Source organism: Opisthocomus hoazin, chromosome 3 (assembly GCF_030867145.1).
Source record: "Opisthocomus hoazin isolate bOpiHoa1 chromosome 3, bOpiHoa1.hap1, whole genome shotgun sequence".
NCBI classification, from domain to species: Eukaryota; Metazoa; Chordata; class Aves; order Opisthocomiformes; family Opisthocomidae; genus Opisthocomus; species Opisthocomus hoazin.
Window position 1 is genome coordinate 84,090,048 of NC_134416.1, and position 26,945 is coordinate 84,116,992.

Sequence of the window (26,945 nt, forward strand, 5' to 3'; positions counted from 1 at the left end):
TTCTTCAGGCTGAACAAGCCCAGCTCCCTCAGCCTTTCCTCGTAGGACAGATGCTCCTGTCCCCTCACCACCCTCGTAGCACTCCACTGGACTCTCTCCAGTAGCTCCTCATCTGTCTTGAACTGGGGAGCCCAGAACTGGACACAGTACTCCAGATGAGGCCTCACTACGGCAGTGTAGAGGGGGAGGAGAACCTCCCTCGACCTGCTGGCCACACTCCTCTTGATGCACCCCAGGATCCCATTGGCTTTCTTGGCAGCCAGGGCACACTGCTGGCTCATGGTTAACCTGTCGTCCACCAGGACACCCAGGTCCCTCTCCGCAGAGCTGCTCTCCAGCAGGTCCACCCCAAGCCTGTACTGGTGCATGGGGTTGTTCCTCCCCAGGTGCAGGACCCTGCATTTGCCTTTGTTGAACCTCATCAGGTTCCTCTCTGCCCAACTTTCCAGCCTGTCCAGATCACGCTGAATGGCAGCACAGCCTTCCGGTGTGTCTACCACACCTCCCTGTTTGGTGTCATCAGCAAACTTGCTGAGGGTACATTCTAACTCTTCATCCAGGTCGTTGATGAAGAAGTTCAACAAGGCTGGGCCCAGTACTGACCCCTGAGGGACACCACTAGTTACCAGCCTTTAACTAGACTCAGCGCCGCTGACGACAACCCTCTGAGTTCTTCCATTCAGCCAGTTCTCAATCCACTTCACCGACCACTCATCCAGCCCATACTTCCTGAGCTTCCCTAGGAGGATGTTATGGAAGACAGTGTCGAAAGCCTTGCTGAAGTCGAGGCAGAGAACATCCACGGCTCTCCCTTTGTCTACCCAGCCAGTCAAGTCACCGTAGAAAGCTATTAGATTGGTCAGGCATGATTTCCCCTTGGTGAATGGGGAATGAAAATGCTGCAGAAGCTAAGACTGTGAAGACGCCAGTAAGTCAGCCACTGTTTTTGTGGAGGAGCAACATTACAGGAAACATTCGTATCTCCATTGCTTAATCTTCATTAAGCTGATAAAACAGCAACATGAAGCCTCTCATGTTACTACCCAGCAAGTTCTGCATATATAAAGTAATGGCAGAAAACAACAAGCCTAGACACCAATCAGGAAAAAGAGAAAGCAGTTTACTGCTAAAGTGGAAAAATACCAGCATCTCATCTAAAATATAAAATAAATAATAGTACCAGTGTTTGTTGTGATAATTGCATTGGAATAATGGCTTCAGAGTCAATTATATTAACAGACAACTTTTATTTTTCAAAATTAAACAGTCAAATTACAGTCAGGGTTTCAAGCACAAAAGTCTCTACCTATCTGGTTATCATGACGAAAACAGTAGGAAACGTACCCAAAAGCGTGGAAACATGGACGAACACACACAAAGAAACAGCTAAACAAAACAGAGTCCTCATTACCCAGCCAGTGCTGACGGAGGTCAGTCTGGCAAGGAGCTCCCAGGGCAGATGAAGGTCCAGGGCTGGGAGGGAAGCAGGCAAGGCAGATGCAGGCTGATAATGAATGGATATCAGGACTGAGAAGCAGAACCAACATTAGACAACACCAGGAGCCAGACCGTGAGAAGCAGACAACCAGAACGTGGGAGCTCCCATGGAGTGCATCCACAGTCCAATGCAGTGAGCACCAAGAAACAGAAAACTTGTACCTACAGAACAGATAAAATAAAACTGCCCATCAGGCCCACAGCCCCATTTCCAGATAGTGACACCTGGGCCTTCACGTGCAGGTCAGGATGGGAAACGGGTGATACTCCTGCGACTGCCGAGTCCCTGGCCTGCCAGTCCTAGTTGGTTAATGACAACTCTGAAGTTTCCTTTAACCATTTGGAGATATGATTAGAAGCCTATTGTATTATAAAAGATGACAAATATTCCGTCGGCCCAGGAACATTCCCTGACCAAATCACAACTTTTCACGGAAAATGCCCAAAGTGGACACTGAGGGCCTCTGCGCTTACTACATCTGCAAACAGTTGCACCCAACTTAATTGTGCCAACAAAGGCTCTTCATATATGGTTATGCGTACACATTAAAGAGTACAACAAGCTTCAATCACCATTCAGTCTTCCAATTGTTACTGAAATACAAGTTATAGTGGATAATACAATTTAAGTACGGGCATTCATCTAGAGAATTCTGTGACAGAAGTGTTACATCTGCCTTGTATTCAATACATCAGACTTCCCTATTTAAGAAAACAGAATTGCATACTACAAGAAAATTATTATTTGACTACCTTATCATTAACAATTTGCCTAGGCAGAGAGATTCAGCTACATCTAGAAAAGCTTAGAAGCAACAAACTGAACATGCTACACAAGGATTACAGTGTAAAACATACCTTGCATTACAAATACTGCAACTTGCAATAGTGACCAGTAAAAGACAAAGGACTACATTGCTGCTATTTAACTGAATATTGATAAAACAACAGTCTTCTAGGTGCAAGGTTTACTATTGATTTAGAAGTCTGCATCTCAGTCGTTGTTTCAATTTTCCTTCCCATAGGTTCAAATGTTACTAAGTGACCTCCACTGAGGTTCACATACAAAATGAGGGCTGCAACTCGCTGAAAGAGGCATTTATTTCCTGTATTTTTTTATTATCTGTGCTGAATGAATAAAGGAGAATGTGTAACGTCAGAAACCAGATAAGCAGAATAACCAAAATGAGGCTTCTAAATGATCTAAATGCATGTAAAAAGAAGACATAGAATACTGACGAGGGTAAAACTAATTCAAGTTTTGGTTTTGTTACAGTTTCATTAAAATCTGCCAGAGTAGTTTGAGGAATTCACAGTAGCTCAGTAGGATTCAGTGTAACTGCATATGATCATATAAATCCCCAGCTGCAGAAGTTGTCTGCAACCTTGGTGTTGAGGATCAGCTTCATTTTCCATAAGCCAAAGGACAAGGAACTGTTCTATCAGCTCAGAGTCAGCAAATATAAAAGTGTAGTAGGTCCAGACCAACTACACTTCAGAGGGATTTATCACTAGGAAAGGCTAATTAATATCTTTACCCCCTCCATCTAGATTTATTTTAGGAGACAGAAAGTTAATTCTACTTTGTAAGTCACAAGAACACTACCAAGTATCAGCGTCCTGCCAACAGCAAGAAAAAAAGCTCTGAGTTTCTCACCGCGATGTGCCATTACTAGCCACCTCCACAGCATGCGCTTCCGAACAGGTTGCACCTTCTCTTCATGACTAGCAGCGTTTCGATCCTTGTAGCCAGGCCTCATGTTTGGATTTGACCTGTTGGCATGCACTTACCCTGTTTGTTTCAGAAAATACCAGGAAAGAGTGATTAAAAGAACCTGATCCTCACAGAAGAGGCAGAAGCCCACATGGAAACTCCCCTGGGTAAGCATCCACGTGCTCCCCACTTGCTAGACGTGCACTAAACTGGGGCTTTTAGCTGCTCCAGCTGTGGCTCTGCCAATGCACAGGTAGAACTCGGACCTCTGGCAGAGGGACAAATGCCACCTCATCAGTCTGTCCTGCAGATGATCTCCAATCCTCAATTCAGTAGAGCAAGACTGTTTAAGAAAGAGCAGCGTTAACGTGAAGACCATTCACTAGAGCTTTGTCATGGTTTAGCCCAGCAGCTAGCAAGTAGGACCCGACAGCCGCTTGCTCACCCCTCCCCTTCCCCTCCAGTGGGATGGGGAGAAAAAAAGAACAAAAGGGAAAACTGGTGGGCTGAGATAAAGACAGTTTAATACAACAATACAGAAAATGCTAATACTAATACTAAAAATAATAACAACAATGATAATAATGAATATGAAAAAAAACTATGTAGAATTTTTCTCACCACTGAATGTTGCAGTCAGTCCCTAAGCAGCAATCGTGGAACCCCAAACTCACGAATTTCACAAAACTCCTGGAAAAGACTGAACTCCCAGAAAGTTTGAACTGCTAGACAAGAGATGATTTGAACTCACAGAAATGAGAAGAGCAGAGAGTTTCCTGCCCCCCCAGCCAACCCCCATTGATAACCTGAACCTGACGTCTATGGTATGGAGTATTTCCCCTGGCCAGCTTGGCCGTCTGTCTGGCTGTGCTCCCTCCCAGCTCCCGCACACCTGCTCATCAGCTGAACATGAAAAACTGGAAAGAGTCCTTGATTTCATAGCAACAACTGAAAACATCAGCGTTATCAACATTCTTCTTCTACTAAATCCAAAACACAGCAGCTACTGGGAGGAAAATTAACTCTACCCCAGCTGAAACCAGGACAAGCTTGTCTATTCAATATTTCTTTCTTCTCTGCATACTTTTGATGGACATCTAGTCTAGCAATATTCAGGATAGCCATCATCTGATTTTTCAGCCTCTGCTTTTCCCCTCACCTTGTTTAATTTGAGCAATCAGCAACCGCAGCCTGCACTGTATTTTAAAGCTTCATTTTGGTTGGGCATTAAGACAGTTCTCTGTCAACTTTGTTATCTAGAAAATACCATCTACTTTACTGCTTTCTCAGCCTGGGACCTTGAAAAATATTTGCCATAAGGAGCTTTGCTATCCAGGAATAAGGTTGCTTTAAAATATACTTTATTTAGTGTCTTCTAAACTAATAAATTGTACCTAATGTAAAAATAAAAACTGTACCAATTTAGCTAGAACTCTATAAACGTAGCACCTAGGAAGGAAAAAAGCAGGGAGGGGCAAATGTCAAATATGGCACTGATGATATACAGGTGAAAGTCTGACCTCTGTCTGGAGACCAACTAACAGAATTTGACTCAGAAATTGGAAGGCAATCAAAAGCAGCAAGAACAATTTGAAAGAAACGAAACAAGGATTTGAGTCTTTGCAGGTCCTGCAACTTACTGCTCCCCTGTAATCACAACGTATCAATCAATCATAAATAGATTATTCATGGAACATACCAAGATTTTGAAACATTTTATATTAAAATGAGATGGTATAAAGTTATTCTTAAAGAACAGGTGCATTAATGTCACAGTTTCTGAAATCTTAGTGCCTTTAGCACTCTGAAATCTAAGAGCTGAAATCTTTTCCTGAAATCTTTGGTGTCTGTTGGTACCACGTACCAATAACATGCCTTGCCCACAACATAGAGGAAAACACATTTTTATTGAGACTGACTAGTATATGGTATAAATTCAGAGTGCTCTATGGGATAAATAAATTTAAAAGATAAGGACTGTAAATTTATTCCAGCAGATTATCCATCTAAACATGTTGAAATCTGGCATTTGCCGTACAGATATTTGATCCTTGAAAATTAAAGTTCTGTTGTACAGTTGGTCAAGAAAAAAAATACCAACAGCTTTCTTAATGGCAAAACTACACTACAGACAGGCAGATATTTTACCTATTATTTCCTACATCATTTCACTCTTAATGAACAGGTCTCATTTCTTTTTAATACACACTGCAGGACAAATCTGTTTTCAAATAGTTTTTATCAGCATACTCCATTAATACCAAAGCAGTCTATGGAACAGATACTCCCTAACGCATATGGATATAATAGATGGTGTAACAACTCCGTAATAAGGAAAACAGTTTAAATCAAGAGCTATGCATTTCCTCTCTATCACTTTTCAATAAACATCTTGAAAGCAGGTAGCATATAGGCTTCTTGCTCCTCAGAAGCAGATTTAATATTTTTCAATTCAGTTGGCCTTTTTGCATTGTTCATTCCCTTCTTGGCCCCAGCTGAAAAAGCATATTGATTTTCACCTGATCTTATGGCTCTTGCTGTAGCATCAATGTGGCATGACAGAAGCAGCGCAGGCTGAACATCCAAGTGTTGCTATGGCTGGATAACACTACCTAATTGGTACTAACTACTGCTGTCCCTAGCACCTTTTCCTATTTTATGTAATTCTAGCGGTGTGAATTATATGTATCAACATATTGAAGCAAAACAGTATTCTGCACAAGACGATGCAGAGGAAAGTCTTTCAGTTTCAGGGCTGGGGAAGTGCTGTCACTAATCTTTCAACTAGGGGAGAAAAAAAAAACCAAATAATTCACATTGCTGCATACAAAACTGTCTCAAGCAGCCTTTTCTGTGTATCAATTCTGAATTGCTTTTTTATTTGGCAAGACTGGCCTGATTTTGTGATCTCTTTTCACAATTCAGTGATAAGAGGCAGAAACCAGCAATGCTGAATTGTTCCTGGACTAACAAACTTTCACTATATTTACTTAACTGGTAGATACACAATCTGATTGCCATGGTGGACATAGTGCATTTGTTCATACATTGTCAATATGCACTTTCCTGCATACGGTAGAGAAAGTACTTTGCCTTGGGTTTGTTCTTATTTAGAGATGACGTCAAGTTGTTGCCTTTTATTTTAGCAAAAATTAGTCAAAGCAACTAATCTAGTAAGATTCCATATGTGATTTCAGCAGCCTGTTTTCAAAGCAGATTAATATATAACATTCATCAGCACTGTTTTTGAGCTGGTTAAGCTGATCACTATCAAATAGCTTATGAGCCAGAAGATCAAGACAGTAACTGTACTTAAAACTGATGGTTATGTCAGGGTAAAATGAGTTTGGGCTTGTCAGGACAGAAAGTTGTAACAGCAAGAGCTGTTGACAAGTCACACCAACAGAAAAACATTTTCATTCAATTTTACATGCCATTTTGATGAAGGATGAAGTTAAGGCCTAAGGAAAATAGTGCTTATCTCAGTTCATTTCATTTGTACCCACAAATAAATAGAGAAATAAAAGTGAAAAACAAGAACATGTAGGCTAACAGAGGCCATGACAGATCAATCTGATGACTCCATAAAAATGGAGTTTCATTTATGTTTAGTGAAGTGTCCTCATGTAAGAATTAAGACACAGACCATGCACAAAGGTTAAAAAAAAAAACATAAGGCAATTAAAACAGTAAGATTAAAAAAGTCACAATACTTATGCTGGATTGCAGTCAATTTATATTTAATATGCTCATTAACAACAGATTTAAGTTGTTCAAAGTTATCAACTTTTCACAGAATCACAGAATGGTAGGGGTTGGAAGGGACCTCTGGGGGTCATCTAGTCCAACTCCCCTGCCGAAGCATGGTCACCTACAGCAGGCTGCACAGGACCTTGTCCAGGCGGGTCTTGAATATCTCCAGAGAAGGAGACTCCACAACCTCCCTGGGCAGCCTGTTCCAGTGCTCCGTCACCCTCAGAGGGAAGAAGTTCTTCCTCATGCTCAGATGGAACTTCCTGTGCTTCAGTTTGTGCCCATTGCCCCTTGTCCTGTCTCTGGGCACCACTGAAAAGAGTTTGGCCCCATCCACTTGACACCCACCCTTAAGATATTTATAGGCATTTATAAGGTCCCCTCTCAGCCTTCTCTTCTTCAGGCTAAACAAGTACAGCTCCCTCAGCCTTTCCTCGTAGGAGAGATGCTCCAGTCCCCTCATCATCCTCGTAGTCCTCCACTAGACTCCCTCTAGCAGTTCCTCAGTTCCTTTTCTGCCATAAAAAATTGAGATCATCAAAACAGAGAAGCAGCAGACTGACTCTCACACAAAAATAGACCAAGATGTAGTACATGATGCAAAGTCATATACTTCAATAGAAATGATAAGTTTTATTACAAAGTAGCATGTATAAACTATGACAGAAGGATCCAAATGTGGTTAAAAGCAGTAACCATGAGACATCCAATATAGTAACAGCTAATAAAAAGGTAAGACTGAAGAAAACAAAACCAAGATCACGAACCTGACAGACACAACCACTGTAGCTGTTACGTCTTGCCACCTTAAGTGGGCAGAAGGCACTACCTGGCATATGTGAGCATCTGGCCTTTATGTCTCTGGCTCCATCAGTTGTGAAAGGGCACAGGCACTGCCACCTCAGGAGCAGCCATTTAAAAAATACATTCTTCCACCAGTAGACATAGACATGCAGTTGCAAACTTCATGATTTTAATCACAGCATCGCCAATGATTATTTCTGTGGTCTTGAACAAGTTAGCTCTTTGCTACAGTTTTTTGCCGGTGTAAAGGGTGAAGATAATACCTGCCAACCCTACAAAAGTGTTGCTAGATTTACATTTCAGTGGCAGTTTGAAAATGAATACTGCTGTATAAACCTTGCATTTGACTGCAGGGCTGAATGCAAACTAGGGACTAGCATTCCAGTTGCCATCTTCTACACCTACTTTTTTTTTTTAAACACATGCAAACAAATTCCCTCAAAGTTAATAGGAACAACACATGCTTGCTGAAGGGAGAACAAACTTGTACCTCTTTCTCCAACCTAGAAATGTCCATTCAGTAACATTCAGCTTAGTCTATAGCCATGGTATTAGTACCAGAAGATTCTTTTTATGTTTTCATTATATCAATATATTGTGATATTTTTAGTGACATAGAAATTATGCTACTGTAAGGAGAAAAACTTGGTTTTCAACATTCCTCAAAAAGGCAAACACATTGAGAGAGTCCTGCTACTCGAAGCCTCCGTACCAAACTCAGTGTCAGCCCCCTTGAACTAACCTGAAGCCATAGGTAATTATACCAAGTCTTGGTGGAAAACCAAGATGTTCCTAGCAGCAGTCCCGACAAATAGCATCTGTATCAGCAACAGGAATTTGAGAGAAAGCCTTCCCATGTCTACTGGTACAGGATCTTTGTGCTCTTGACTTTCCAAAGGGGAAGCTCCTCAGTTAAAGAGTTTTGCTCTTAAGTTTGTGCTGAAGAGGAAGGAGCCTGGTGTTAGGGTTCCCTCCAATGAAGAAAAGTTTATGATTAGGCCGTACCAGAAACAAACAGCAGTGTAAAACTAAAGAACAACGTTCTACTGCTGTAAGGCAGAAGGAAAATTGCAGTGAATTTATCCTCTGCTTTGCAGACTTCCTAAACTGGGGGAGAGATCAAGCTCAGCAGCACTAAAGCAGTCTATATTAAAGCCTGCCAAAAATGTTGATGCTCTGGCCCCTCACACTGAGACAGCAAGCTTCAGGAAGTCTTCAGCACCCAGAGCCCACTTGTTGTGGTGCCTTCAGAGGCTATGAGGATTTCTTAGGCAGATCCTTAACAGAGACAGCTGAAGCTAAAACTGAGCCTGCTTACACTGGAACATCAGCTGGGAAGGAAGGCCTCACTGCGTATTTTGCACAGAAATGGAGTGAGACTTGTATTGCCAGCATAGCTTCTTCAAGCACACAACAGACTAGAAAGATCAATGAATCACACGCAACGTCTAGTTTTATGCCTGTGGAAATGAAAATTTTACCAGTCAGATTAAAACAATACCAGGGAAAGGATCACTTTTGATTAGTTACCCTGAAAGGGACTGAAGTATACTTCAACCTCTACTTTGTCATTTGTCCTCACACATGTGTCACCCAAGCAGGCAGAAGTCCCCACTCCAATCACCTGATGTTCACAGTCACCCAAAGTACAGACAAACATGAAGAAAACAGCCACATACAAAGCCCTGTGAGACATCCAATACCCAGGTTTCTTGGACAGTGCTTAGACTACCTAATTTTCATGTAGTAGATAAATAATCCTGAGAAGACTACTGTTTAATCAGCATTTTCATTAGAATAAGTAAACAACCTAATTCAGATTGCACGTCCAGGAGACTCACAAGAAGTGCTAACTTCTTCTAAGAAACTTAAACCATTCATTAAGTCAGTCGGGATCTGACCTACATTATATTTAACACACTCTGGTAAATAAGTCCCAGTTGCTGAAGCCAGCAACACTTTTCATTTCAGAAGCTGTTTCCTAATCTTTAATTTCTAAGGGTGATAAATGTAGTTTCTATTTTAAATCTGTAATGTTGTCATTCTAAAGGTATTTTTTCGGGCGGGGAAAGAAGAAGAAAGGATAAAGAAATTATCTGAAAGTACTGTAGAATAAACACTTCACGATGCTCACTAGTTCTATTAGTTCAGTCAATCATATTCTCCCACCAACATACTCCTTATCAGAATAATAACAGTACTTACAATTTAGAAGAAACCAGAAGGCAGCCTCTGATGATAGTGTTAGAAAATAAATTTATTTTAAAATACCATACACCAGTGCTGCTTTGCTACTCGTCTTTCATTCCCTGGCTTTGCTTGACACATCAGACTGACATTTGAAATTAAAAGTACCTCAATGGCAGGAGACTCTACCATCCCTGTCACTAAGTAACATTAGTATTTTCACATCATGACCGTTACTTGTCCTGTTCCTGCTCAAAATCTTTAGAATTGCTTCAGTGCGAGATCTGTGTTTACAAATAAACTTAATTGGTATTGATCACACCCACAAAGCTTATTTATGCATTGAGCATAAACGTAGTCAGAGTGTAAATTTGGTTTCTATGTGTGCAGAAAAAAAGGAAGAAGCAATAAAATATACATGAACACAGATGATGAGGGTCCCTGCAGACAATTTAGAGAGTGGTACATTTGGACATACATTTGGACTTACAAATTATTTTGATTTGTGTACACTCTGAAAAGCTTGAAAAAACTATGGGAAAGACAGAAAAAGACGATTACTTTCAAGAAGAGCTACATAATCTTAGGGGGGGGAAAAAAAAGACAGTATCAAACCTTAGGGGCTAGAGTGATAGTGACAGAGGTGACAGAGAAGGCCCCTTAGATTTTGGCTATATCCCACACCACTCTTGTTTTTCTCTCCCAGAACTTACACTGATCCTCAAGTTTTATCATTCATTTTGTGTCCTCACACTTTTCAATCAAGAAATCAAGAATCAAGACAACTTATGCAAGAGCTAGGCAGATTTCTGCTCATCTGAACCAGAGTTCTGACATGGACAGCTGCAGACATTACAGCATTAAGGAGTTCCACGGGGTCCGCTGGCTTTTGAGACAGGCTTCAGTGGCAGCTGATCAGGTGTCCTGAAAATGTAAATTTCATGTTTAAGCAGTTCCTAAAAAAAAAAAAAAAGGCAATTAGACCCTCACACCAGATCTATCACAGACTAACTAAAAAGCTAGAATTACTAGAACACAATGGCAACGTGCAAAACCACATGGCTGCTCTCATATACTGAAATACGAAGTTAAGGGCTTACCAGAAGAGATACCAAGGCTCACACATCTGTGTACTGCAGAGGTTCAAGGCTCAACAGTTCATGCAAGCAACAACAGAAAACAGCAATCCCTCACTTTGATGACCTTATTTCCATTTAGCTAATGTCTTACATAAACTCCTATTTTTAGTTTAGGGATTCTCAAATGTTTATTTCAGACATATTAACATTTTCCAGCGGAATGATACAACCACAGTGAGCAAATATAGACCTACTGCTAGTAGGTCTAGTTTTTAAATTACTTTTTGTGGATTCCTCAGAAGGTACCCACAAACCTCAGGTTGAAAGCCATTAATTTACTGCTTCTGACCTTGCAAAGACCTCTGCTCACCTCAAAACTTTATGCCACAAGTTTTATATGGGTCTTCAAAAACCTACTTTATTTTTAAAAGCCACTACATATAGAGTAAGCTGAAAAATATCCCTGCACATTTACTGGTAAGCAGGTTTTACTTAATTTTTACCAATGCTAGCAGTTCACTGGATTGTATTACAGTGATTCTTCCAGGACTACACAGCAATTCGCAGGAAAAACATCAGTCTGACATTTCAACCGAAGCCTCCAACAGAAACCACAACATCATACAAAGAAAATCAGTAGAAGTCCCACCTGAACAAATAACCCAAATCCAAAGAACTACTGAATGGATAAAAGGCCTGTATTCATTTGCCAAGTGATGAAACGTAATAAAAATGTGAAATTAAGTACTTAAAACTACTAAATAGTCAGAACTGTTGTAGACCGAGGCTATTTTTCAGTCTAAATACCATACGGGTGGATGTGTTTTTCTTTCATTTACTGGAAACAAAAGTCATGCTATGTCAACATACAGACTGCTAAATAAATCAAGAAGGTTAGTTAAATACATGTTAAAATGTTAGAGAGAAAAAGGACATTCCTTAACATATTTAGTCTTCCTGCAAAGTTGCTGAAAAAAGGGCAGGATTTTTTCAGTTTACAGAAAAAAAAAATAAAGGAAATGAGAAGATCTGATGCCTTTCTGAAGTCAAGCAGTCAAATTGTAAAAAGACAACATGAAAAATATAAGCAAACACTGAAATAAGAGGGAGAATTCAGAAAAAGAATTAAGGAAAAAAATGGTAACTATCCATGTATAATTCTCCCTCACTAAAGCATACAAGGATGAACAGAAAGACTATTATACAAAGGAAAATACTGAAAATATTAGTTCTGCAGCTATCTCAGGGGTGATTTTTAAGTTAAACACAGATGCCGCACTGTCTTATCAAGAACTCAAGAAGCTTTCTAGAAGAAACATATGTTATTTCTGAAAAACAACTTGGGACTACATTGTAAAACTAGAGAAGTGCAAACTTGGCAAATATAAAAGTAACTCAAACTGGAATGTACTGGCTTTAAATCTGATGTTTAATTCAGCATGAATTTGAAGGATTCATGTCCTTTCTTGAATAAATGCTTTAGTATTTGTGAACGATCATGAAAAGTGAAACTACAGAAGTATGAGGTGATCTATCAATAATTAGTGTTCACTCAAATGTAATGGTATCAGACACAAACCCATTTCTGAGTGAATGCTCATCACAGCCCATTCTTAGCATGGATGCTCCTATCCAATGAGAAATACGCGTCACTGATGTGCAAGTTTGTCAAATGGCTTTTGAAATAGTTCATGCTGCCACACTTGGGCTGTAAGACTCCCTTCCTTTCCTCTCATAGTTCAAAATATAAAAGATAAACAAAATGCTACCTCTACTTACTTCCCCTGTGGATCTTAGAACAGTATTACAGTTGTAATATTTTTTAAAGAACACACACATGAGAAAAGCAAAGCTCAAGTCCTTCTTCAAAAATTTATGCAGAATTCAGGAGACCTCTGTTACCTCCCGAGCTGTGTGCGTCATTGACGGTGAAAGACTTTCCCAAAGTCTGAACTTCAGAACTTATTTTCCACAGACCATACTCATTCAACTGGCTTCTGAAATGCAGTACTTTATTTTAAACTTGATTCTGTACCTTGCTACCTGGCTACAACTCAAGAGTCAGACATAAACAGCAGCTCAGAGACAGAGGATTAACTTCCCTGTGGCAATATTAGATTAAGTGGCAGCATATAATCACACTCCAGAGGGTAAGAACTCCAATACACCAAATAACACCAAAATGCCTAAAGCTCACAAAATATGTGCACATTTCACAGTCAAATCCAGACAAGCTTAGCTAACATGCTGTGTAGCTGTAGTGACTGTGCAGTACATGGAGTAACCTGCGTATCAGATGGCTCTCTTGTAACCATAGCCCTCTCCTCCCTAAAAAGCCAATTTTTGCAAAATAGAAAACTACAGAATTAGAATTGTAGCACTTGGATGTTGCATTGGTACAACTGATCTTGCATCACAGAGCCTGTGGACACATGATGTGTCTCAATGCAAAAAAAAAAAAAAAGAAAGAAAAAATCTGAAAGCCTGACTCCTGGAGAACTCCAACCTGTATTATTTTCAAACACAGCAAATTCTACAATATATCAGGAAAGCATTACTCATTCAGCAATGTAGCCACTTTTTTTCTAAGATCTGGCAGGGCAAGGAAGGAATAAAACAAGTAAATCCCAAAAGGCAAGTGATTCTACTAGAAGATGTAAACATAGATAAACTATAGGTATTTCTGTATATCTGAATTACTTTGGTATTGAACAGCATGCGTGGCTTGAAGGTTTCCTTCTTTTGGCTTCAGATCTACACTATAATTTGATTAAGCCAGTTCTCTAAGGCTTTCCTGGTTTTCAGAAGAAAGAAATCTGTACTCTGAAGTAGTATTATCAATGAAATCACAATCCATTACCCCAGCAATTGGAAGTGTATCAACATAATCATCCACACAGTGATAACTGACATCACCATTACGTATTTAATCTCGTAAACTAGCACATGAACATAGCAAGTGATAGAAAAATTGAAGACAAGATGAGAAGAAAACGCTTTCCCAGCCCCCTGTGTAAAATAGAGAAATTTGCTTTCCATTTCACACTTCAGCTATGGAAACAGGAAATACAGCACATTTCCTTACGTAATATGGAATTCCAAACCTTCAGACCACTGTCTCAGTGCACACCCCCAAAAATAAATGGCCAGAGCAAGAAACAGCCCTCTGCTTTACTTTAAAAGCATTCATAAATCTCTTCTTGCCTTGAGGACAGCACTCCATGCTCCTAAAGCTCAGGGCATCACATCATTAATTCTCTCTCACCCTCCTCAATGAATATTTCTGGAGCGACTGGTCGTAACTAAGAAGTACAGGCCCTAAAGCCTTTAGCACAGGCAGAATTGAGAAATTCAGTTTTACCTTTTAACCAGCAAATGATAATGCAATAGACAAATATATAGCCAAACACAGCAGAAAAAGTAAACGTCCGCTTCATTCCCTGCAAACCAACTTTAGTGAAAGTAGGCAGTAGCAACTTGAGTCAAAGCCCTGCACTGCAGATGAGTCGCAATTCACTTGATCAAAATCTTTTGTCTCCTCCTTTATAATCGTTCCGCGAAGGACTTGGCTCAGTTAGCTAATTTCCCCTTTGTATGGTCTTTTTCCAATAGAAATAATTTCAGATTTCCTTTGTCTGAGGTTCCAGTTCTATAGCCTTGGGATCTTAAATTAAATTCAGCCATTTTAGATAAGCCACTGTAGCCCTGTCCTGCCACTGTGTAATAATAATAACACTTATATCATGGTATAAAGAGTTCAGTGTAGTTTTACAAGATGCACTGTGTAACACTGCAGTGAAAGGCTGTAGAAGACTGCTTACCAGAAATCAGTGTTCTTCAATACAGTCTCCACGTTTACAGCTGTGCCTTGCCACGCAAGGCTGAAACCACCTCTCCTCTGCAGACTCCAGAGCGGATACATTTGCCCCTTTCTTCTCCTGCTTTGTATACGTTATCAGGATATCATTCTGCTCCTCTATTTCAAACCCTCAGTGTAGATTTCTATTTTAAATTCTCCTTCCTCCTCCCCTTCCACCAAAAATAAAAAGCACAGGTGTAACTGTTGACTCCACTTCCTAAACAACATCTAACTGCTCTTCCAGTCAGATACTATACTCCAGAAAAAGTGCTTTCCCAATGCCCAGTAAAATCTCACAGGCTTTGTATTTACCCGAAATTGCAGGGTCTCAGCACTTCTCTCGGCCTGAGCTAATTTTAGTTGTGTCTCTAGACTGCCTAGAAGTCAGGTGACAATTCCTGCCTGTTTCAGCTTTGTTCTATGGGTATCATATATGCAAAGGTCTGACAAACTTACATAGTCACTTCTTAACAAACAATCTGTATGTTAACTGGGGCCAGGAGAGCCTAACCATGCACTTTGACTAATTGTTTATGGTTGAAAACAGTAAAACTTCACCTGGGAACCAAAAGAAAGACCAAGTAAGCAGACTGTTACAAAATGGAAAAGTGCTGTAACCACATCAGAAAACGAAAATGTCACAGCAGTGACAATACCCCACTGCAAACCCATACCAGCAAAAAGAAAGGGAGAACGTGCTTCCCTTCCAAGGATAACCCATGCAGCGACGCCATGAGTTTCTGAGATCTCATCAGATGGCATAGAAAAGTAGACGGGAAAAGAAGCCTGACTGAAAACCTCCCTTCCCATCTCACTGTAAGTTAAATGAGGTCTAATCAGATTCCAGACCAACTAGCTCTGGATCACAGATCACATAACAAGCTAAATAAAAACACATGAACATAATGAAGGGATGCACTTGTGTTAATGAATAAGCAACTTGTTATATTTGCTCGTTGTGTCATAGTCAACTTTTAAAAGTACACATTCAAGGCTGAGGTGTAAAACACTGGTATCATCACCATACTCAATCTGCATCAGTTTGATGAATGCAGCATTATGTCTAGTTGGCACACATAATGAAGACATTTGGGAACCATGACTCATTTGAGGAGCCACTTGCACACCACTTCCAACACCAATAACAAATGCTATGGGCTCAGAAAGAATGCACATATTAAGTTCAACAATTTTAGCATTTTAACTTATACATATATTCGCCTTAACAGTAGCGAACTGTGTCTTATCACATTTTCCATATTAAAGTTTTCCGCTTTTCTAAATCTTTCTCATAATTTTTACTAGCTAAATTAAGCCATTTAACTACACCTTTCACTAACCTTTGTGTGCTTTCAGATAACCAGTGCACTTGAGTTATTTTAGTGAAAATATATCTCCATATCCTGGGGCTCTATTCACATTAATCTTATCTTTAGCAGGTGAGGTCAAAGCCAAAAATTTCAGTACAAAAACAAATAAGATGTTTAGGATTCTGTCTCTGGTGTACTTTCCAAGCTTTTTGTTCCACGTCCTCTAGAATGTTTCAAATCATAGGCCCACACAGTGTCTATTCCCTCTCCAGCAGTATGATCTGGGATCCAGCAGGGGAAAGGAAAACGACAGGCAATGATTCTGGCATTACATTCAAGTTCTTCTTCCAGCTTCTTCTCCAACTGTGGCATCTGTTGAGCAACAATAAAAAGCATTCAGAAGCAGCAAAAACCAGAAGCGTTCTCTTTAGAACCTAATTCAAGTGTTCAAGATAAGTCCAAGGTTTGAGTAATTTTTGGAAAACAAAATTAGGAAAGTGTTCGTGACATATGGTTTGGCTATGATGCATTGGTCAAAGAGTATCTAAAACTAGAAAATTGTTACTGTGCCTTGATTGGTGAGATCAAGAAAACTGTAACTCTAAGTTCTAAAAATTAATTCAAAAACCATAGATAATCCCTTAGATAAAAAACTTCATCAACTAAGAAGAGACTTCACATGTTCCAATTCATGATTCTCTTCAGTGAGATTCTTCTCTGTAGAGACTGAAAGTTCAGCCCCCTGAATTTACGCTAGTTATGACACTCGAAGTCACATGAACAATTATGTGATATTCAAAAGCCAACACCTTTCATAAATTCCAGTCTAACGCCAAGACACATCCTGGGACACTCAAAACATCATACAGGCAACAACCCAAAGCAAACATTCTGCTGTCACTGTATGGTAAAGTATTGGTATGTTAAGTACTATTGAAATTGAGGTTTGTTGGCTCCAGCCTTTTAACATATGCATGTCAGTCCCTGCAGCAGTACGGTATGAAACAGTACATAGAATCATAGAACAGTTTGGGTTGCAAGGGACCTTTCAAGGTCATCTAGTCCAACCCCCCTGCAATAAGCAGGGACATCTTCTCCTAGATCAGGCTGCTCAGAGCCCCATCCAGCCTAACCTTGAATGTTTCCAGGGATGGGGCATCCACCACCTCTCTGGGCAACCTGTGCCAGTGTTTCACTACCCTCACTGTAAAAAGCCTCTTGCTTATATCCAGGCTAAATCTACTCTCTTTTAGTTTAAAGCCATTACTCCTTGTCCTGTCACAGCAGGCCTTGCTAAAAAGATTGTCCCTGTCTTTCCTATAGGCCCCCTTAATGTACTGAAATGCTGCAATAAGGTCTTCTCAGAGCTTTCTCTTCTCCAAGCTGAACAGCCCCAACTCTCTCAGCCTTTCTTCAAATGAGAGGTGTTGCAGCCCTCTTGATCATTTTTGTGCCCCTCCTCTGGACCCGCTCCAACAGGTCCATGTCTTTCCTGTGCTAAGCGCTCCAGAACTGGATGCAGGACTCCTGGTGGGGTCTCACCAGAGTGGAGCAGAGGGGAAGAATCCCCTCCCTTGACCTGCTCGCCACGCTGCTTTTGATGCAGCCCAGGATATGGTTGGCTTTCTGGACTGCGAGCACACATTGTCAATTCATGTCCAGCTTTTCATCCACCAGTACCCCCAAGTCCTTCTTGGCAGGGCTGCTCTCAATCCCTTCATCCCCCAGCCTGTGTTGATACTGGGGGTTGCCCCACCCCAGATGCAGGACCCTGCACTTGGCCTTGTTGAACCTCATGAAGTTCACACAGGCCCAATCCTCAAACTTGTCCAGGTCTCTCTCAGCATCTCACCCCGCAGGCGTGTCAACCGCATCACTCAGCTTGCTGTCATCTGGAAATTTGCTGAGGGTGCACTTAATCCCACTATGCCACTGATGAAGATATTAAACAGTACTGGTCACAACATGGACTCCTGAGGGACAGCGCTTGTCACCGATCTCCATCTGGACATTGAGCCATTGACCACTACTCTCTGGATACAACCATCTAGCCAGTTCCTCACCCACTGAACAGTCCGCCCATCAAATCCACATGTCTCCAGTTTAGAGAGAAAGGTGTTGTGGGGGACCATGTCAAATATCACTATGCAACTCTCCTTGGTGAAGGCCTACAGTCTAGCTTTCCTCCATTTGCAAAAAATTGAGCAGATATGAAAGTCAAGAGAAATATCGCTACTCTTCCAGAACAGAGCAACACCTTGCCCAGTCAGATACTCAATCTCCAATAAGTACTTCGTAAATTCTGCTGTGGATTAAGTGAGAAATTAATTAAGGCATCTAGACTTCAAAGAAATTTCTTTCCTATGCCAGGTAGTGATTATATTCTGAAAAAAATGAAACTGGATAGATTTAGCCATTTTTGTCCTTTGGAAAAGTTTGATGTTATGCTTAAGCAGATCAGTGCACATCCATTTGGAATTCCTTTTATTCTTACATACTGTATCTATCTCAGGGAGTAACTGTTAACAGCAAGCTCCAGAGGTTACTTCTATTGCATGTAAAAATCTATTTACTTTGATATCATGACGTAACATTTAGATATTAAAAGGTTAAAAGGACAGGAATTGTTTACAAATACAGCTCAATTTCAGTCACAAAGGACATAAAATATATAAAAAATTCACAGAAAAAAGAAAAAAAACAACAGATTATCAGAAAACAAGACTGACTGAAGAAAATTTATTTCCAAAGGCTGCAGATACTTCCGCTATCACACACACGCAGGGTGTGCCTTCAATGTAACATCCTATTATAGCCACATTTAAGCTTACAACAGACTATTTTAGGAAAATTATAGTCATAGATCTAATACATCAAAGAGTTACCTCTGAATTTTTTTAAGCATGCTGTGCTTTGATTTCATCCACACAGCAAATGCTTTTAAATATCTTTTGCTACCGCTCCTTAAATAAAGTAGAAAAATAAGCCCACTTTGATACCTGAAACTGAACCGAGATACCAGAAAAGGAAGGACTAAGTTGTTACAGAAATTACATATCTAGAGATAGCCTTATTTTCAATGAGTAATGACGAAAATTAGTGACATCTCATGTATATATTAGCTCAAATTCAAAAACTTCATTGTTTCGCAAAAAAGAATTGTATCCTTGAACCAAACAGTTAAACTAGTTTTTAAGCTAAATCTCTCAGTAACATTAGGTGTCATAATCATATTATATTTTATATCAAGGCAGGGTTAGGGGTTTTTTTGTATGTCTACATAGTTACGCAATTCAGTAAACCTTTTGTACAGTATATAATCAGTTAAAATACACAGAAGCTGTGAACATGAACACCTGCAAAGAATGCTGTCATCCCACCCTGAGCAAATAAAAGTCTCTCTGCAGTGACTCATAGATAAACACACCTTCCCCCAGATGCCTGCAAGAACAGTGGCGCTTGTAGTCTTCCCTGAAGATCAATAAATCCAAGTTCTGTAACCTAACCTTGGATGTGAAATACAAGCACTGTGTGACAGCATCAGATCAGACCAGTATTATTAAAAAAGCTAAGGAGATCTATTGACCTCAGTAAAAAAGAGAAAATGCACAAAAATTTCCAGAAAATCAATTTAGTCATTCAGGAGGCTAAGCATTCACAACTTCCAAAGTAAATTTAAAGAGGATCGTGAGCAAAAGAATGCTCAGGAAACACAGTAGTTCATATGTTTAGGTGCTACATTTATGACAGTATATTTTTGGAAGAACTTAGCCTAGTATTTCCTGAATTTACTGAAGTTATTCTGAGCCCTATAGCTACTCTTTATCATAGCTGTCACTGATTTATCCCATTTTATGCTATTAAAGTTAAGCCAGTATTTATGCTAGATTTACTCACATTTTCCTAGGGCATTTGTTTATTCTTAGTTTAATGAGGTATCTTTCTTCACCTGCACTTTTCCCCTCAGTGCAATTGCGGAATTACTGACTGCGAATTCTAATATTTATGCTGCCCTCTCCCGGAACTCAAGCTAGAGAGCACCTAACATCCAAACCTGGCAACATCTGTAGCACAAGTAACATCATGTTTCTCAGTAATATGACACCCACAAAAGTGTGTGGGCTGGGGGGAAATGCATTTTTACTTCAGTTTCCAACATGAGTTACAATCTGACTCCAACGTAGGTATTTAATTCCCATGCTGTTAAAGAAAAAGCAGAGAATAGGGAAGCTTTATTACGCTTCTTGTTGCATCTTCCTATTACTACTACAGAAATACTATCAGTGTATGTTGCATGGTATAGCATCACATAAACATCTTCACTCATTTCATCCCACACCTGCCTTAGCAGAAGAAGCAGCAGTATAGAAGCATTTATTGGATATTTCTGTTTCACTCCTCCATACGCATTCAATCTATATAGCAGATTCTAATAATAAATCAAAATACCAAGAATATTTAAATATTTAAGATATTTTTTCTCTTTTCTAGTAAAAAGAGAAAAAGTAAAGTAGATCAAGCCAGAAGTCAAAGTGGATGTAAAGTCTGATTGAATTTATCTAATATATCCCTAAAGCAGCCACTATGCAACTCAATTTCCACACCTATTTTGAAGAACGCGTTTTCCCCAGTGACACGATGAAGACAGGCTATAAAGCCTTCCTAAAAGGTAAAGAATTTGTGGGCCTGTAGTCTAGCAATTATACTTGAAGTATGTGTCTCCCTTCCTAAACCCTCACAGTCTAACACGGGCAAGGGATTATTTCAATATACCTGCTGCCAGCCTATTTGAGGTGATTCGATATTTTAAGAACATAAGCAAAGTTCAATACTCGCCTCTAACAAGGTTCTCAATAACCTTGGCTGTACCCAATTTCCTACTCCATTAACTCCCTGCAAACTCCTCATTTTTTCAGTATGAAAACTTGAAATTTTCAAGCACCGATCCCTAAGCAACTCGACCACAGCAGTTTTCATTTTGGTTCTGAACTAATGAACAGAAAATACTTCTCAAAAAAAATCTCAAAAAAAAAAAGTGTATTTTCACAGCTCCAGTCTGCATGTGGTCACAAGTTTTACCAGGTTTTATCGTGGACATTAAGAAGCAACAATGAAATATCAAAATATTAGTACTAACTACTTTTGACATTCTGCAGGTTGGTTCATTTTGTAGGTGAATGTACTAACACTGAATGTCTTGGTACTAAAATAATTAAACAACGCAAACAACAGTAAACTTACCATTTGAGGTACCCCAAAAACAACAACATTCGTATAACGAGAAAAAGAAACCTAAAATAAAAATTTGAGAACAAGTCTTAATGAAAATGGCATTTCTATCCGGAGAAGTTCTCACCATTCCTTTCCTGTAATCCCTCTAGCTGCACTCCTCTCAACAGGGATTTAGATCAAAAATAATAAAGGAGATCCCACACCAGCTCTTGGTCACACAAATTTCCACATGAAGACAACTTCATATGCTGAACAGCAAAAAACTTCTACTGCCTGGTCAAGAATATGGCACCAATTCTAGCAGCACAGGAAAAATTAATTTAGAAAACATCTACATGATTCTACTCATGGCTAAGTTTCGCCACAACTCCTATATATATTAAAATGACGTTTCAAGTTTGCCCCCACTTTTGTTAAATGTTAGCTAGCTATAAAAACCTGCAGGCATTCCAGTGCTTGTCTTCTTCCAGTCAGTGCCATGAAGTTTTCCTAAGCTCCTCTCCGAACAAAGACAACAACAGCACATTCAGGCTCTTCCCATTACAAAATGCCATTCTTAAAAAAGAAACAAAACAACCAACAAAAAAATAAAAAAACAAAAACTAACAAAAACCCCACAATTGACAGGAATATCAGAGAAGAGACCCACATAAATATGACCCAATAAAGCATGCCTCATTAAACAAGCTATTGACCCAAATGCCTGAAAATTGTGAAAAAAATCTCAGTCACATATAAATTACCTTAAAGCAACACTCAAAACCAGGAAACACATTGCACAGCTAGAAAAGAACATGCCTAATGACACGTCAGATAAGCCTGTGATCTCGCACATTAGGTGAATAAGAGTCTTGTTACTGACTCCACAGAATCAGCTCTCAGCAAAGCCTGACTTTACAGCACCCTGCATCGTTCATCGGGCACAAGCATGACATAGTACACTCGAGGAGCCTGCACTGAAAAAGGACAGCACTTCATCGAAGCACAAAACCAGCAGAGCAGCGTTTTGTGCTGTGAGTCTAGTTTCTGTGGACTCAAGTACTTTTCTCAAAGCCCAGTACAGCACCTTGTGGCCAGTCAGCATTCTGGTTCTTTCAAGAAAGTACTTCCAAATTACAGAAATCTCTCAGACATCCCAGATTTCATTCTCACATACTTCATCATCTACCTTCCATAAGTCTGAAATATAGAATTTGGTGTTCTGATGTACGCCATCTCTCCAGGCACGGTATCTGGAGTACCAGACTAGCCAGGGATTTAATTCATAACCAACAGCTTCGAATCCCCTTTTTGCAGCTGCTATCACCTACAAGAAAGAAAATAAATCTTCACTTAGAAACGGAGAAAGCATACTTATCTAAACAAGAGCACATAATTTTATTTGCAATATAAATCAAAGGAATGCACTTTTGTAAATCGCTCAGGTTTTAATCCTCAAAAGAACAGCAGTATAATGAATAAAAACTCAAACTACATTTTATAACTAGTCCCACTGAAATTAATAGGTCCATTCAGACGAACAAAATGAACCACTTCAACATTCACAGGGTTGTAGTGTGTCTATGATTTACATAAAAGTTTAATTTGACATATTCATGACACTACCTTGGCGTCAGAGAGTATGAAAATTGACCATGGAGAGAACAGTGAAATGCACGAGCAGAAATGCTCAAAATTAGAGCACCTAACTTATCTGACAAGCAGTGATGGGTAGGCATTTGAGAAAGCCCTGAATCAGGGCCAAAATGACCTATCAACAGAAAAAGTATGAAAGTAATCTGTTGACCTACATTTAAAAAAAACAAAAATTTTAGGTCAAAAATTTAAACGTAGCTTAAAAAAAATGAATATCCCCCCCACCCCAAATCTCACAGTATAGCTTTCATCCAGTGCTGTTTCATATATCATTTAAAAAGGGAAAAGGTAATTCAGATAACAAACAGATTTTCAAAGACATTCCTCTAAATTAGACCCTAAGATTTAGAATTGTTAACCTGTATTGCAAGTGTCTCGAAACAACATCAAAGCCTAACGATTTATTAGACAAAAAATTAAGGTAAACACAAAAAGGCACCAGTTTCTAGAATTAAGGTTTAAGTCATAATTTAAAAGGTTACTGCCAAGTTTTAATCAGGAAAAGCCTGATGAACCATGACACATTTCTTAATAAAACTTCTCAAACAGCATTACCTGGACAGTGTGTTTCACATTATTAAAATAATGCAACTTGCATCATGCACATGGCATTTGCATACTAGAAGAATCTGACACTTTTACCATGCTTGGAAACTAAAATATGGTCATGTTTATCCACCGATTACACCTCAGAATGCTAAATATTTAAAAGCATCTCAACAGAAGCTCAACTTTTTTCAGGACAGACGCATTAAGGCAACACCAAGCATTCACTTTCAGGCACCTGGCTCCATTTAGGCACATACATATACACAAATTGAGAATTCAACACACAGCACCTAGTCAAGTTAAATGCCTCAGATGAGGGTCAACAGCCACAGTGCTGAGCAGAGAGGGCATCGGAAACTGCAGTTCTCTCATCCCCACATGCTTTTCTCCATTTCCTGCTTGGGTGGAATTGCTTCTAAGTCACCTTCACAGATTTGGATTTCCAAATTCAATTTTTTATTGTGGACTCATTCACATGAAGCACGGACAAAGGTAGCATTCTAGACTTCACTTGCCATCCTGTTGCTAAAACTAACTTGAAGCAGATGGTTATGAAATGGTACATAAAACATCACAACAACAGAAAAACCCACGCCATTCTCCACTACACCCTCACCACCACGTTTCACAAACTGGGGTTCAGACAATGTCCTGAAAGCACAGTCTCTCTCTGGCTTTGGTGATTCTCACCATTTCTCTTGGTAATTATTCTAGTTTCACCACATTGATTTTGAAGCAGGGCAGCCAGCACTGCACAAAGGTGTGAAGACTACAGTTCTAACAATACAGGGATTTTTATTTTTGTAATCCATTGCTCATTTCTCATTCTGTTCCGTTCTTCTGTCACCTCTATACAATGAACACAGAGCTGCAGCTCCAAAAGCACAGCGCTGTTCAATCTCACAGACTCACGCGCTGCAGCTATACACCAACATGGATCACAGCTCTTCAGCAATCACAACACCAATAATTTGACCGCATCTTTTCACGTGAATGCAGTGCCCTTCCCTCCAGACAACAGGATGAGGTTATCATTTCGTACACTACCTTGGTCAAGCTGCAGGTAAGGCTGGAGCAAAAAACCGTTAATTACTCACCTAAATTGAACACAAACCTTTCTCAGCATCGAGCCTTCTCATAAGACTCAAAGAAAAACACTGGATGTCAAAGACAAGGCATTTGTAGCTACGAGCAAACAACAGCAGCCACGGCTAGGGCATTTGGCACTTTTTTGAGAGATGTTATAAAAGGAAGGCGACGTCCACCACTTACAATGCGGCCATCCCCGCTACCAATGTCAACCAGGGAGCCGCTTCTGTTCTCTAACATTTTGAGCACATTCTGGATCTGAGCAGGGGTAGCAGGAACGAAGGGCAGGCACACTCTCCTCAGAGCCGGGGTGATGAAGGGGGTGGCCACAGAGTAGAGGGCCACCACGGCCCCGCCGACGCCCACCGTGACCCACAGCCCCCAGCTCGTCCTCCTGCAGCCGCCCTTGCTGTCCTTCTGTGGGCCCACCGTGCAGCTCTCGCTGGCTAGCGCTTTGGACATCACACCTACAGACAGATGTTAAAGAGCGTTTTCTCAAATAGCTTTATTATGTGCTCACTTAAAGCAGTATGTTCTACCAAAGAGATAGGACATCAGGAAAAAAAATAAACTCACAACTTATAGTCCTTTATCACAGAACGTTAGGGGTCCAACCCCCCTGACAAAGCAGGGTCACCTACAGCAGGCTGCACAGGACCTTGTCCAGGCGGGTCTTGAATATCTCTAGAGAAGGAGACTCCACAACCTCCCTGGGCAGCCTGTTCCAGTGCTCCATCACCCTCAGAGGGAAGAAGTTCTTCCTCATGTTCAGATGGAACTTCCTATGCTTCAGTTTGTGCCCATTGCCCCTTGTCTTGTCACTGGGCTCCACTGAAAAGGGTCTGGCCCTGTTCTCTTGGCACCCACCCTTAAGATACTCATAGGCATTTATAAGGTCCCCTCTCAGCCTGCTCTTCTTCAGGCTGAACAAGCCCAGCTCCCTCAGCCTCTCCTCATAGGAGACATGTTCCAGTCCCCTCATCATCAACCGTGTCCTGGGCTGCATGAGGAGAAGTGTGGCCAGCAGGTCGAGAGAGGTGATTCTGCCCCTCTACTCTGCTCTGGTGAGACCTCACCTGGAGTACTGTGTTCAGCTCTGGAGCCCTCAGCACAAGAAGGACATGGAACTGTTGGAGCAGGTCCAAAGGAGGACTACAAAAATGATCCGAGGGCTGGAGCACCTCTCCTATGAGGACAGGCTGAGAGAGTTGGGGCTATTCAGCCTGGAGAAGAGAAGGCTGCGGGGAGACCTGATAGCAGCATTTCAGTACTTAAAGGGAGCCTATAGGAAAGATGGGGACAATCTTTTTAGTAGAGACAGCAGTGACAGGACGAGGGGTAATGGTTTTAAACTAAAACAGGGTAGGTTTGGGCTAGATATAAGAAAGAAATTCTTTACAATGGGGGTGGTGAAACACTGGAACAGGTTGCCCACAGAGGTAGTGGAGGCCCCATCCCTGGAAACATTCAAGACCAGGTTGGACAGGGCTCTGAGCAATCTGATCTAGTTAGCGGTGTCCCTGCTCGCTGCAGGGGGGTTGGACTAGATGACCTCTAGGGGTCCCTTCCGACCCAGAACTTTCTATGATTCTATGATCATCCTCGTAGCCCTCCGCTGGACTCTCTTCAACCTTTAGCTGATTCATAGACCCTAAGGAAGCGTTACTAGCACTGCTTCCGAGGAGCTGAAGCGCTAGGTTAGTTTTCCAGGGCAGAAGAGCAGCCTCCACTGGAGGCCGCAGCTCCTCCCCACGCAGCCGGGTAGCGGCGCGCCCTGAAACAGCTCCCGGGCGGCGCAGGCAGAGCCCTCCCGGCCGCGGAACGTCCCCGAGCCGTCACCGCCCTTCCCTTCGGGAGGAGCTGCTCTCCAGAGCGCCCGGCCCAGCTGCAAGGCTGCTGCTCGCCCTCCCAACCACCAACTCCGCCAGGGAGCTCCCCCCGAACCCACGGGCCAGACACCTCAGCTGGCAGTATTTATAAGGGAGGGCAATACCACTTCGCTATGGGGGAGGGGGGCGGGCACACCGAAACCTTTCTGAAAGCGCTTCGTGGGGGAGCGGCGCACTCCTTCCCGCTATACGTGTCCGTCCCTACTCCTCCGCCTTCACGTCCCCCGGTGCAGGCCGCTACTGCCACGCCTACCTCCCGTATTCTACCCAATGCTGTATCCTTCCGCCTCCCACCCCCCCGCAACTGGGGGACGGGCCCGGGAGCGCCGCGCGGCTCTCACCGCGCCG

At 41.1% G+C, this 26,945-nt stretch overlaps 1 protein-coding gene across 5 annotated transcripts; it reads right to left on the reverse strand.

Moving 5' to 3' along the window:
- Positions 1-6,932: 6,932 nt before the first annotated feature.
- Positions 6,933-26,825, reverse strand: ATPSCKMT (ATP synthase c subunit lysine N-methyltransferase). 5 transcript variants are annotated; one of them, XM_075416814.1, is made up of 6 exons: positions 26,740-26,825; positions 24,892-25,175; positions 22,604-22,741; positions 21,445-21,495; positions 16,234-16,575; positions 6,933-10,911 (listed from the first exon to the last, which is right to left on the reverse strand). In XM_075416814.1, the coding sequence occupies exons 2-5, from the start codon at positions 25,168-25,170 to the stop codon at positions 16,378-16,380; spliced, it is 666 nt and encodes a 221-aa protein (XP_075272929.1). In that variant the 5' UTR covers positions 25,171-25,175; positions 26,740-26,825; the 3' UTR covers positions 6,933-10,911; positions 16,234-16,377. The 5 variants fall into 5 exon arrangements, with proteins under 5 accessions (XP_075272929.1, XP_075272926.1, XP_075272928.1 ...); XM_075416811.1 differs by having other exon boundaries at positions 22,592-22,741; XM_075416813.1 differs by having other exon boundaries at positions 22,592-22,741; positions 26,734-26,825.
- Positions 26,826-26,945: the final 120 nt, after the last annotated feature.